Here is a 13566-nt window from a genome sequence, read left to right as displayed (position 1 = left end):
AGCTCCGAGTATGAACATCTTCAAAAACAGACTAGACGAAGCTATGCAGGAGCATATGTTCAGTCTTAAAATGCCTAGCAAATTACGGATCAGGCAATAAGTAAGATCGGGTTCCAAAGGCCGGATCCCTTGTGAATCAAGTCACGAAAAGTTCAAGAATCGGCAACAGGCCATGGGCCTATTTCTTCAACGCCGACACTTCTATTCTATTCTATTCTAAAGTGCATGAGTGTGTCGCCCTGACATACCTTGAGGATTATTCAGAGCACGCGAATCTATAATATTATATATAGAATTACTCACGACAGTTTTTTAAAATTACGCGATTCTGTTTTATCAACTCATACGTTCCATTTGTCTTTGTACGTGAGTTCTTCATACACTCACATGCACATTCCACAAGTATGTGTGGATCAAAAATCGCACGCAAAACTAGCTACACGAGTTCACATAAATGTGAATAGAACAGCCGTATCAGAAGAATATTGAAAACCGGGCACAGCTTTGGGAAAATTTTCAGTAAACAGCAACGATTAAAGCACGAGGTTTGCCACAGTTATTGTTATTTTTTGAACTTTGAATGTCTAGTCTGCAGAGCTGGGCAGCGCTACTTGGAAATGTAGCGGCGCTACCGCTACCGCTACCGCTACATGCTCTAAATGTAGCGGGCGCTACCGTTACCGCTACAGCCACTAGATTGTAACGGGCGCTACCGCTACCGCTACAGTAAAATGTAGCGCGCTACATTAGCCGCTACAATGGCTAAAATTATTGGAAATCTCTAAATATTTATTGTTCTGCTATTGGAATTTACTCATTAACATTTAATGATACTAAAACATTTTTAAAACATATCAATGCAACTTCATTGCAATTAACCTAACCGAACTAGTATGGGTTACCCCAGGGTTAGATACAGTAAATAGAAGTTACAGTTATTTTTATGTTTTACCTTCCCTACATGGATGTGAACTTTAATCTACCAATCTAAGAAATTATCGACATATACATATAAAATTCAGTTTTTTTTATATATATGTGGATTTTTTTTGAGATTGGTAGATTGAAGTAGACATCCATGTAGGGAAGGTGAAACATAAAAATAACTGTAAGCAAACTGAAAGATGAAAAAAAATGTTAGTGGTAACTGGTAACAACTTAACAAGTAACAACATGTTGACACCAGTAACAGGCTGAGGTTGACAACATTACACCGAAATATTTCGTACAGTTTTATTCTGTAATTTATATTATGTATGTATCATGCTGGTTTTTAAATAATATTTAATACTATTAAGGGGACCGGCTATCCTAAAAATCGGAAATTTTGGCTTTACCGTTTTCTTGACTAATTTTGTATCTGCTGAAAAGGCGCGTCTAACGCAGTTTACGGCATGTCTGTGCGTGCTATAATTTTTGCGTAAGACAATTTTAAAAATATATATATGAACATTTTTTAACAATATGTACAAAGATTTATTTGAATTAAATCTGTGTATATAGATCATTACTCTCGTTAATTACAAAGTGTTTGCACTCGTTTGAAAGCTACAAACGAGACGCGTTCAACAAAGCTACTACCATAGATGTACTACCATAGATGTACATGCAATACTTTTTTGTGTAATGCAATCTTGAACTTTTATAAAATGATCATTTTATATCATTATTTACAAATAAATGGTATTTATATGTCATTATTTAGGTTAATTGCAAAGTTTTTGCACTCGTTTCAAAGCTACAAACAAGACGCGTTTAACAAAGTTACTAACATGGATGTTCATGCAATAGTTTTTGCGTAATGCAATTGTAAATTTATGTAGAATGAATATTTTATATATATTTATATATAAAAAGTCCCATTATAGCCTATTATTCACGTTAAATTGAACATAAAGACGCGTTCTGGTTCCTTGGTTGCAAATAATTGGCAATGGGAAAGCTTGGGCTACAATATCAAGACTTTTTGGGCATATTCTTCTGTTTTCAATGAATTTTACTTTATTTGGCTCCCCTGAACAATTTAAAAATACAAAAAACGCCATCTTAAAAAAATTATAACTCCAACAGTTTTCAAGCTACGCCAATGAGAGACATACCATTCGATTTGTAAAAACAATTCCTAGCGACTCTAGAAGCCTTTTTTTAATATGTGCATGGTTTGACTTATATATGGGAGGGGGAGGAAGGTGGGGGGGGGGGGAAAAATGAGAGTGAAAAAATGGGAAGAACGCGAAAAAAACGCTGAGGAAAATCAAAAGACGGGGCTCTACAGTCGCTAGATATTGTTGTTACAAATCGAATGATATGTGTCTCGACATTGTAACACGTGATTTGCAAAAGTTATAAACTTTTTTATGAGTACCCCTTATTTGCCGTTTTCTATTAATTCCACGTTTTCTTTCATTTTTTTAAATTTACATGAACAAAAAGGTCTTAGATTTCTGTTTTACATATGTGTACCAAGTTTCAAAACGATCCGTCTGTAAACAGAAAAGTTTTGTTGGAGGGTAGCCGGTCCCCTTAAGTAAAATCTAAAGGCTTTATCTATGAATGCAGCGGTAGCGCTGTAGCGGCAAAACCTCGTATCGCTACTTAAATATGTAGCGGGCGCTACCGCTACCGCTACATTGCCTTAAATGTAGAGCCGCTACCGCTACCGCTACTGAAAATGTAGCGGCCGCTAGTAGCGGCCGCTACATGTAGCGCGCTACTGCCCACCTCTGCTAGTCTGTAACATCAGCTTCTGAATCTAAAGCGATTTTCTCTGACCTGTATAACGATTATCTCTTGCTCCATCAAACCCGCCAGTCCCATGAGTAAAAAAGGACAAAACCTCTAAACTACGACGGGAAAGCCGATGTGAATCGGAATATTTATTCGATTGGATATCTTGTTTTGTTAGTAGAAAGTACAACGGCGAGAAATGTCCTAAAAACCTCGCCGGTGTTACTGGAGGATAATATTCAGAACAATCTATCAGATGTGAAATCCGAGCATTTCTTATCTTTTTTAAATTAATAGATTTATTGAACATGTAATAATTGTGTTTTTTTTCAGTAATTTCTATCGCAGCATAAAAAAAGAAATTTTCGGGATCCAAGTATGCTCCATTTACAAAAACAAAAAAATAAAAAAACATGCGACCTGGACTGACATTTTTGAAGTACGAATGGAACGTTGTCATTCTTTGAAGCCTCAGAACTTATGAGGTTATTTAACCTGGTAGACTCAAACACTAGGCCTCTAACTTGTTCGAAAGATGAAACAAAACGACTATAGGTCGTTAAATAATTCGTTATTCTTATGATCAGTGATCTTTCCATACTCCAGGTCAATTTCAGTTCGATCGGTTCGGCAATCCGATATTCCGGCCGTTCGGATTCGATGAGCCGGCGACCGAGGCTCCGGACCCCGCAGCGACTGTGGGGAACTTGTCGTGCTTCTCGTGCTCGCTGGACTTCAAGACAGGCTACGACAGCTTACACCCGTGCCTGGGCAGGCATGGCGAGGCCGTCCATCCCGACTACCTCGTCAACTGCGGAGTACGCGACATTTTCTGTAAGGTCAGATTTCCAGAAACTATTTGATTTGTAATACAACTATAAAGTTTTATATTTTAAACTCTAAAGCCAACTCGTGCCAGTTGCAATTCACCGTGAAATGTAAAAAATTTAGTAACACGTCATTACGAATTTTCTTCATTATACATTAAACACTCAATAACAATTGGTTAAACTCATGTGCCTCATTTTTATTGGGGACCAACGGGCGTTATTTTGATATCGAAACATTTCAAATATCAACCACATTTCAAGCATCTACTTTAATCAGAAGACAATATCAGCCCTTGCTCACACACACTTTACAATATGGAATAGAATTTTAATTTATACAATACATGGGCCTCAATTGCTGACTTCTTGACAGGCATGGCTAGTACGCTGAATAATAATATTATGACCAATCTGGAATTTAAGAATTTTATAGCAATCACTATACAGAAATTCAATTTATCTTTAAATTTTATTTTCTGGTGCACTCGTTACTACTAGCGTCATTACATATATTCACGAAGTATTCCAGTTCAGATTTTTCCAAATGTGAATTTGTTTCGACAGGTGGAGCGCACAGAAATAAATGGCGTACTGACGACGCTGGCGAGATCGTGCATAGACACCTGCTACTTCGGGTGCAGACCTCGCGGCCTGGGCATCTACGTGGAGGTGTGCGCCAAGTGCTGCAACACCGACGCCTGCAACGACTTCTACCCCGGCATCGACATCGGCGGATGAGCGGCCGCGCCGGGCAGTTCCGTGGCCGCGAAACTGTCCATCAGTGTTGCCGCTGGGTCACTAATGCTGGTGATAACTGCAGCACTCTTGCACCAGTTGTTCAGTGATTTTTGTCAAGTGATAACTGATTATTCTGTTGTTGTTTCCTGTAATATGAAGAGTGCACTTTAAGCATTATTCCACTAATTAGGAGCAGCGGGTCAGTTCAAGAACGTCAGCTTGAGATTTCGGAGAAGATGGGCGAGTCACCTTGAGCCTTTATTTACTATTGATCGATTTAAACTATTGATACGGAAATGGTAAGCACATGTGAAACCCATCAAAAAGCCAGCACCTGATGAAAATATTCAGGGATTTTCTTTAAACTGACGTACGAGAAACACTCAATTGAAATTGTTTATATCGAAAGATATTTTTCCGTAGGAGGCTGCAAAGAGATGAACAGCGCAGATAAACTCGAGCTTCCATTGCACTAGCCAAATGAAAGAAGAGAATCCTGATTTGAACATTCGAAAGTAGTGATCTTTATTGATATTATTTTCTTTGGTTGTTGTTGGGGGCGAAGATACAACCGCTTTGCCCGACATCGGGCTCTCTTTTTCATCGTAGAAAAGGAAACAAGTACCTAAGAGTTTCATGGATCAAGATAAAGCATATAAAATAACGAAGAATGTTATATTACGAGTAGACTGCGTTAATTTCATATTAAATTATATTATCATAAGATAGCTAAGCGAAGTACCTACCCGACTACACAACAAATTCAGGAATTTATTCGCTGATGTAGACGTTGTTTGGCATATTTTCACACTGGTATACGCACCAGAATGTGTGACGGAGTTAAGATGCCAGAACAGGGTTAAGGGAGTCATTATTTGGACATGAATAGCTAGCTCCTTCTTCTATTCATCGCCTTCATTGCATCGTTCTCAAAGTTTCAGCTGTAATTTCATGCCATTGAAGAGTTCGCTTGGCTGAAGATATTGAAACGTGACAACGGTGACTTACAGGAGGCTTTCGATGAATCAGTTGATGAAATTCTTGTTACTCTATGTGAGGAGATGAAAAATTGTGTCAATCAACATTGGGTGTGGGTAAAAAATAGGGTAGGATGACGAGATAACTTGTAAACATCATCGACTTTGTTTTGTGAACTTTAATGGCAGCACAGTTACGTCTGTACCGCTCATGGCTGATTCAGTCCTACTCATGTCACTTGCCCGGGTATAAAATCCATTTTTGTAACTTCATGCTCTGTTAATTGCTCCAGGCCACTGGATAAGAAAAATAAACGAAAATTTCGATCAGCTAATATTAGCTTTAATTACCATTAGCTTGTATTGTTCCCGCGTCGACTAATATTAAATAATATATAATAACTCGAACTTTGTTGGCTTCCTGGTAACGCTGCATGCAGCCCACTAATCACCTCTGTAACTTAAGCAACGACTAGTCCCGTACACGAGATATCGGCTAATATTAGCCAGATCTATGAGCCGCCACTGTTACGCACCAGCAAGGCGAAAAGTCTCAAATGCACCGAATTTCGCAAATCATTCATCATTCACAAATGTGTGGAAGGCCTCAAGCGGCCAGGCTACTGAAGCAGGTACACTAATAAATAGGTCGCACAGGCTACACGAGATTTCGACCCCACGTAAAATGGTCACAGAAAAGAGAAAGGCAAGGAATCTTTCCTCCATAACAACTTAGCCTCACAATTGAGAATTGCAGTCAGGTACCGCGAGCTCTGTGGTGGTGGGCGCTCATGACGGAGAAGTGTCGATTCGGTCGCTCAGAAACGCTAATGAAAGACACAAAGGGCTTCTCAATAACACGCTCAAAGATCCATACACACAAGCCGAAAGCACCATATAAGGTGGTTTTCACGAATATATCGCTACTAAATACTTCAATGAAGATGATTGTATCAAACTTAAAAGAATGCATGATTACCTCTGCTTTGTAAAATGGCTATAAGTCCATCTGTTGTCATATTTCATACTTATGTGAAAACTATGCGAATGATCAAATCTAAACGCAGGAGTGTCGACCTGGTTGTCACGTGTTCTGGAAAGACTCATGAAAGGGCACCAAACATACGTTTATTTGCCTAATATCTAAGTAGACAGCATAAGTATTAAGATAAAAATAAAATGGGTCAATTCTTTGTTTCAGCGCTCCAGCTCCTGAAATTATTTCTAGATCCAAAACAACAGTACATATTAATAACATTAAAATTCAAATACAAGTTGGCTAAAAATTTTTTACTCAGCTTTGCATTAGCAATATAAATTCTAACTGCATTCCTGGTGAATTTACTCGATCCCAAATATTTCAAACCGTGTAGTCATCAGAAATAAATTTACCCGAATATTCTTTGAAAATAAAAAAATATGTTACTGCGGACAGCTGACGTAATATCAAGGGCCTGCTTTTCGCCATGCATTTGGCCTGGACTGTGAGGCTGGACAGGCTATAGTGATTGGATGTGTTAGGGGGGCAGGTGGACCCGTGGACGAGTCGCGAGCGTGAGTGCGCGAGTCTGATCGTGAGAAAAACTACCTAGAGATTTCTACTATGTCTCCAGTATTATACGTCTGTATTTGTTTCGCTTCTCGTTGCAATATTTTATTCAGTTGTGTTAGTACGCATTAAAAACCAGTACTGATCACCGATCATCATCGGATTCGGATCATGGGCCGCGGGCCGCCCATGCCACGCGCACACTGGCAGATTGGCAGACATGTCTCCTTAGTCCCTAGGCTATAGTGACTAGTGACAAACCATAGATTCTTTAGAATCAGTTCATTTTTAACTTCCTCATATACTCCTAAGATTTAAACCAATTTCTAATGCATAAGACTGGAGTCTGGACTCTGGAGACTGGTATCCAGCCTACCCCACTATGCAGAGGGTGGATGCAGCGTCGCCAATATATGGATTTTTAAGCCCAAAGCGTCGCCGGCCATTTTAAAGATGCGTCGCCGGGTAATTTTTAATTAAATGTGTCGGCAAGATCTTCTGAAGGCGAAAATTTTGCCGATAATGCGTCGCCGTAGGTCTTTAAATCTTCGTTCACTCTCTGCACAGTGGAGCCTACCAAGATACTTTACAGTCTTTAGGTAGGTACTCAGTTTACTGGTCTACTTATGGGACTCAAAAATGAACTTGAGCTTGACGGAGAGTCTAAAAAACTTTCTGCTTGCCACTCAGTGCTCACTCCTTACCAAGTTACTATGCATAGTGGCAAACCAGAGCTTTTTCAGAATCAATTCATTTTTAATTTCCTCATTTACTCAAGATTTAAACCAATTTCTTAAGTATGATAATGTGAAATGGAATCACGGCTGGCAAATCCATAAAACCACGGCTCGAAAAATTCAGTCGCGGCTCGCCAAGTAGATATATTCCATACTAGTACATGTAGGACTCAAAAATGAACTTGAGGGAGAGTCTAAAAAACTCTCTGCTTTGCCACTATGCTTTACTTGTCTACTTATAGGACTCAAAAATGAACTTGAGGGAGAGTCTAAAAAACTCTCTGCTTTGCCACTATGTTCCAACGTGGTAAAAAAAAGCTACTCAAATAACTGACGTAAGCAGTGTGAACCGGGCAATCTGTGACTCATTCAAAAAAAAATGGTGGCCATTTCCGCAAGACAGGGTAATAGCCTAATAAGGGACCCCGGCTAAGGGTCCCTTAGCCTTATTAGTTCTTAAGCTGGAATTCTAAAATTCGTGGTTCACATAAAAAAAGTGTTCTGCCGTAAAAAAAAATGTTCCAGGCAACTAGAAACACTGAAACAGGTTTGCAGGCCATCAGAAATTGGCTTCGGTTGCGGTAGCTATGAATATGATCGTATGAACATCAAGATCAAGTCAGGCAACACAGAGATGGTCCCATGCAAGATTGTTAATTGCGCGCGTCACTCACAGTTGAGCAAGATGGCTGGATCTACAGAAGGAAATACTATTTACTCCCAACATGATAGTTTCAAATTAAATATAAAAAACATTAATAGCACCTATTCGTTACCTCAGCTTTCAAATTGAGGACAAACTCATCGGCAGTTGGAGAAACTTCTTGAAGTCGAAGAAAAGGCAATGCACAACAAACATGACCCTTCACAGTTACAGTTGACTGACTAGAATAGACTCAATAGTCAATAGAGTACTCGAAAGTCAAAAATTTAGCATTCAAACTTTTAGATTCTGTGAACCTTGTGATTTCTTCATTATTAAAAAAAACTTTAGAAGGCTCACAATATATCATGTAAAGTTTTCACTCAATTATCGTCTCGAAGTTTGGGAGCTTTATTTGCAGTAGCAGCAGTAATGTTCTGTAGGTACCTTACCCAGTACCCACCGATTGCTTAATGAGAACTAACCATCATAGATTCCCGCCACGCGGCCACTGTTGCACACGATTGATTATATTAATAGTATTTATATATATATAAATATTATTCACGCATGCATGAATAATATTTACAAAGGTTATTAAACCATTCTGATTTCTGTTGAATGTCAGTTACTGATAAATTGTTAATATAGAAGAATTCGTATCTTTCCTTTTTTCACATGACTATATTGATGTCTGTTTCACATTGGTTGCCGGTGCGGTTGGTATCCCTGCTTCTTCTTTGTTTACAGTTTTTGTTTGGCTGATCACAACGAAAGGAGATTGTATGTCTTAGCTGATTGCATTGGTGGTCAGTTTTGTATTTGTGGATTGAATCATAGGCAGTTTTTCATGTATTTGTGAGTGAGTGTACATAGTGAAGATGTTATTCTTTGCGATTTCCATCAATAATGACATAACTACACTGTTGTATTACGCTCTTGAAATAAGAATTGTAGCATTATGCATTAAGTTAGCATCAGTGCGTTAACATTGTGTGCATTTGAGGCGGTCCCTTCTAGCTTTCTGTTGCTGATTGGATTTGTGGCTGTGATGTTGCACACGTTCTAGCGATGATTTGATCCCTGTGACAGTATGTTGGACACATTCAAGCATTGATTGAATTCTTGTGACTGTTACGTTGGACGCGTTCAAGTGTTGATTGGATTCTTGTTACTGTGATGATGCAAGTGCTGTTTTTTTCAATGAAACAGCTGTGGCATCTTGCAGAGACTCATCAGTGATGATGATGGACTGAAAGTGGAAGTGTGCTTGACGTTCCAGATTTTTGGGTCCTGCGTGCTTTCCGATTTGCTATGTTTACCTGTTAATATATTACCCCTCTGGATTTCCACACTGCCAGGACACCCCTAAAATCGCATTTACAGTATAACCTTTGTTAGCAAAGGCTCTAGTTAGAGTTAGTGAAAAAATCAATTAAAAAGTAACAACAGATAATTTTGATTACATTTATGTAAATGCGGTATATTCCGACACATTAAGGATGTAGCAAGAAATGAATGGCTATAAAAATATCACCGTATGCGCAACTCAAGTTCTGATTGGTTTACGTCTCTCTCAAAACACCACACTACACGCCAGCAACTATGAAACATCACAAACTATTGCCATATCTATTTAAAAGCCTTTAGAATTCAAACCTACAAAATCCCTGAATTCCGACGCTGTGTGTGACTAAATTTGGCATGATGTGAGACTAATTCTGGCAGCGATTCAAACTCTATTAATTTGTAATTCCGGCGCCCTGTGTTGGAATTCCGATGCCCTGTGTCAGGCTGTGTGAGCTGTATTGGAATACGACACAGCTCAGAACAAGCTTAATCAGAAAATGTTAATTTATTAATTAAGCTTTTAATTAAGAGCTATTAAGCTTTTAATCAAGAAAATTTTAATTTTTGGACACAGCTAGGTACAAGCTGTGTGTGTCTAATCCCAAGGCCCCAAGCTGTGTCGGAATTAGTTTTTATGTGTCTAAAACCGTTGCTTAACTTAATCATCTATTAATTTATTTACACTTGAAATCAGCAAATACAAGTATACCTAAAGGATTCCTGATATTCACAGACTTATTTTCACAGTCTCAAACCATAATATTCTTTTTATCCAAACAGTTTATCACTATTTGGTAGAGCAAGGTCAACTATCAACTTTGACACATTTTTCGATGTTTCCACTGGGTGACGTGCACTTTCTCTCTTTGGATCTTAACATTTTCCTGCCAGACGGCCAGACCTAGTGTTTTGGCAATAGTATGGCACGCAATAGTATAACGTCACTATTTCAACCATCAATGAATGCGTGGAACTAAGTCAAAGCTTAATATAAAGGAAAAAAATTGAGAAGTGTTGGAATTACCCACAAGGTCGGAATATACCGTGTTTACCCTACCTTGCTCTGTGCTCAGTGAAAAAAATTTCACTAAACAAAAAACTAATGCATCAGTCAAAACCAAATTGTGCATAAAATTTCATAGAATTGAGCACTGGTCAACAAAGAATGAAAAGTAATTAACTTGAACTATGATTTATTTCTCCAAAAATTATAATGGTGGTCACTAAGATATTCTTTTCTGTTTCATGTATGTTTTTTACTATATTTTTTGTTATAGTGAAAATTGTGAAATCATTTGATTTGATTAAAATTGTGTGAAATTACAAGCTGTCCTGTAAGCTTACAGATACAGAAGAAATGCTATATGGCTACTGATATTAAGCTTGCAGTGGACAATGCTCAATAGCATCATCAAGAAGGACTGTAAGGAAGCCAACAAGACACAGTTGAAGAACTGTCTCGCTTTGCTTGTTGATGCTAAGATTGCCAAGTGGTGTTGAAGAGTGTTCTGAACTTTATTGACATTATCATGTACAATCTTGTGTGCATTACTCTATTTGATGTGATTTGACACTATTGAATTTTTAATAATACCAGTGTGGGCTTGATTTTCAGATAGGTGTCATTTTTGTTCCTCTGTGCCTGCTCTATGCATTTACACGTTTGCTATTTATCAACTCTAGGAGATGATAGAATATGCACAGTTAGTCTTCCAGTCATGCTAAACCTGTTGTATATGAGTCTTGGAAAATTATATTGATGGTCATAGAGTCATGGAAAAGGCATGAATTTTTTTCTAAATACCAGTACGCACCCTGTGCTTGGTAGCTGGTCCATCTACACCAGTGGTTCCCTAACTTTTTCAGGCTGGTGCCCCCCTTTGGCTCCCTAGAGAATTTCTAACGCCCCCCCCCCTCTCCCCTACAGACACAAATAAAAACATATGCCTCTTTCTTGAAATTTAGTACACTGCAATTCTAAAAGATAAAATAAAGGTTAAACACAAATGTATATTTCAAAAATAGAGCCCCATTTAGTGAACCAATATGTTTTGCAGCTGTTTTAACTGTTTCAGCACTAGAAACCTAGGACATCTCAGGCGAATTTACGGCCGGACTCGTCAGTCTCATGACCAATCTCCAAATTCAATTATCAAGTGATATCTCCCAAACTAATGAATGCAGCTCTATGAAACTTGGAACACGTATTCATCAGAACCTAACGGTGATGTTTAGCTTGTAAATTTTTTTTAATTTCACCTTCATTCGTGAGTAACGCGTATATTGCGAAACAGGCCAAAATTTGCAGTGATCAAAGAATTTCTTCCAAACTATTGAACATATTTGAACAAAATTTTATATATACATTCCTAACTACCATACTGTGATTTTTTATCTTATAAATTTTTTTCGATTTTACTTTCATTCGCAAGTTTTTTTTTCATTTCATCATCATTCTTGATTTCACACTTCCTTACATTCGGCCCGTATCGCCGGGTAATTTGTCACTTAAATTCGCGGCGATCAAGAAATTTCTTCTAAACTACAGAACAGATTTCAACAAAACTTTGTACGTATATAAATACCTAACCTCTCAATGGTGATGTTTATCTCGTGACAATTTTTTTATTTTGCTTTTGTTCTCGAGTTATACCAATATAGGAGGAATGACCGGCTTTTCTACCAGGCCGATTTAATCAAGAGCCTTATACGTATAGCCGTATAACTTGGAAACAAAGGTAAAACGAAAAAATTGTAAACATCACCGTTGCTGAGGTTAGGTATTTAAATACTAAGTTTCGTTGAAATCTGTTCAGTAGTTTGAAAAAAATTTCTCGACTACTGCGAATTTAAAAGCATGCACGATATATTGCTGTTTAAATCACGAATAAAAGTGAAATGAAGAAAGAGGCTCACGAACGAAGGCACAACCAAAAAAATGTTCACAAGATAAACATTACCGTTTGGTATTTAGGACTGTAAATTCAAAATTTCGTTCGAATATGTTCAGTAGTTTGGAAGAAATTACTTGATCACTGAATTTTGGCAAAAATATATAACTATGGCAAAAACAAACGATGGCAAAATTCAACCAATTTTCACGAGTAAAACATTATCATTAGGTCCTAATGAATATGTGTACCAAGTTTCATTGAGTTAAGTTCATTTAAATTCATTAGTTTGAGAGATATTCCTTGAACATTGAATTTGGAAATTGTCCGCAAGACCGGCCGTTAATTTTTCCGGACGTAAGCCCAGGAGAGGTTGAAAAAACAGATCTGGGTGAAAAAACCATTGCTGGGAGTCATGTGCTGCACGTGTTGTGTACAAATCATCAAACAAACGTTCGAACTTCTGACATTGACTTCGTACTACTGCCCCCCCCATCGCCCCCTACCGCCCTCTCCTTCCTTACCGCCCCCCAAAATCTTTCCCCCACCCCTAGGGGGGTGATATCGCCCACTTTGGGAACCACTGATCTCCACCTGTCCATCTCCACCTGTCCATCTCCACCTGTCCATCTCCACCTGCCCATCTCCACCTGTCCATCTCCACCTGTCCATCTCCACCTGTCCATCTCCACCTGTCTATCTCCACCTTTCCATCTCCACCTTTCCATCTCCACCTGTCCATCTCCACCTGTCCATCTCCACCTGTCCATCTCCACCTGTCCATCTCCACCTGTCCATCTCCACCTGGCCATGCTTCATATATGCAACTAACTAGCACATCTTCACTACATTCTCCAAATCAATTTAACCATCACAAACTGAATTCTTGTGTATGAATTATTTTTCTGTCTCATATTTTCTTTCAATAGTCGTTATTTATTTGAACCAGTCTTACATTATCCTTCATTCAGAGTAGGGTTGTTGCCATTTAGTCAATCAAGCAGGTAACAGGTTTATCTCACCTGTGGCACAAGACATTTTAGACCCACCAACAACATTAATTCTTCTTTCTTCTCACTTCCAGCATTGGACAGTAAGCTATGTACTACTGGTTCAAGATTTTA

At 38.4% G+C, this 13566-nt stretch overlaps 1 protein-coding gene across 1 annotated transcript in view; it reads left to right on the top strand.

The window, feature by feature from the left end:
- The window catches only part of LOC108670051, a 7212-nt gene extending 1569 nt beyond the window's left edge, over window positions 1-5643 (top strand). The window contains exons 2-3 of the mRNA XM_018157501.2: window positions 3334-3566; window positions 4122-5643. Of these exons, the coding sequence (XP_018012990.1) occupies window positions 3334-3566; window positions 4122-4295 (407 nt within the window). The 3' untranslated portion in view covers window positions 4296-5643. The remainder of the gene's footprint in view (window positions 1-3333; window positions 3567-4121) is intronic.
- Window positions 5644-13566: the final 7923 nt, after the last annotated feature.

The sequence above is a fragment of the Hyalella azteca genome, unplaced genomic scaffold, assembly GCF_000764305.2.
Source record: "Hyalella azteca isolate HAZT.00-mixed unplaced genomic scaffold, Hazt_2.0.2 contig5918, whole genome shotgun sequence".
Taxonomy (NCBI): Eukaryota; Metazoa; Arthropoda; class Malacostraca; order Amphipoda; family Hyalellidae; genus Hyalella; species Hyalella azteca.
The sequence above is the reverse complement of the archived record's forward strand: the minus strand, read 5'-3'. Positions and strand labels throughout refer to the sequence as shown.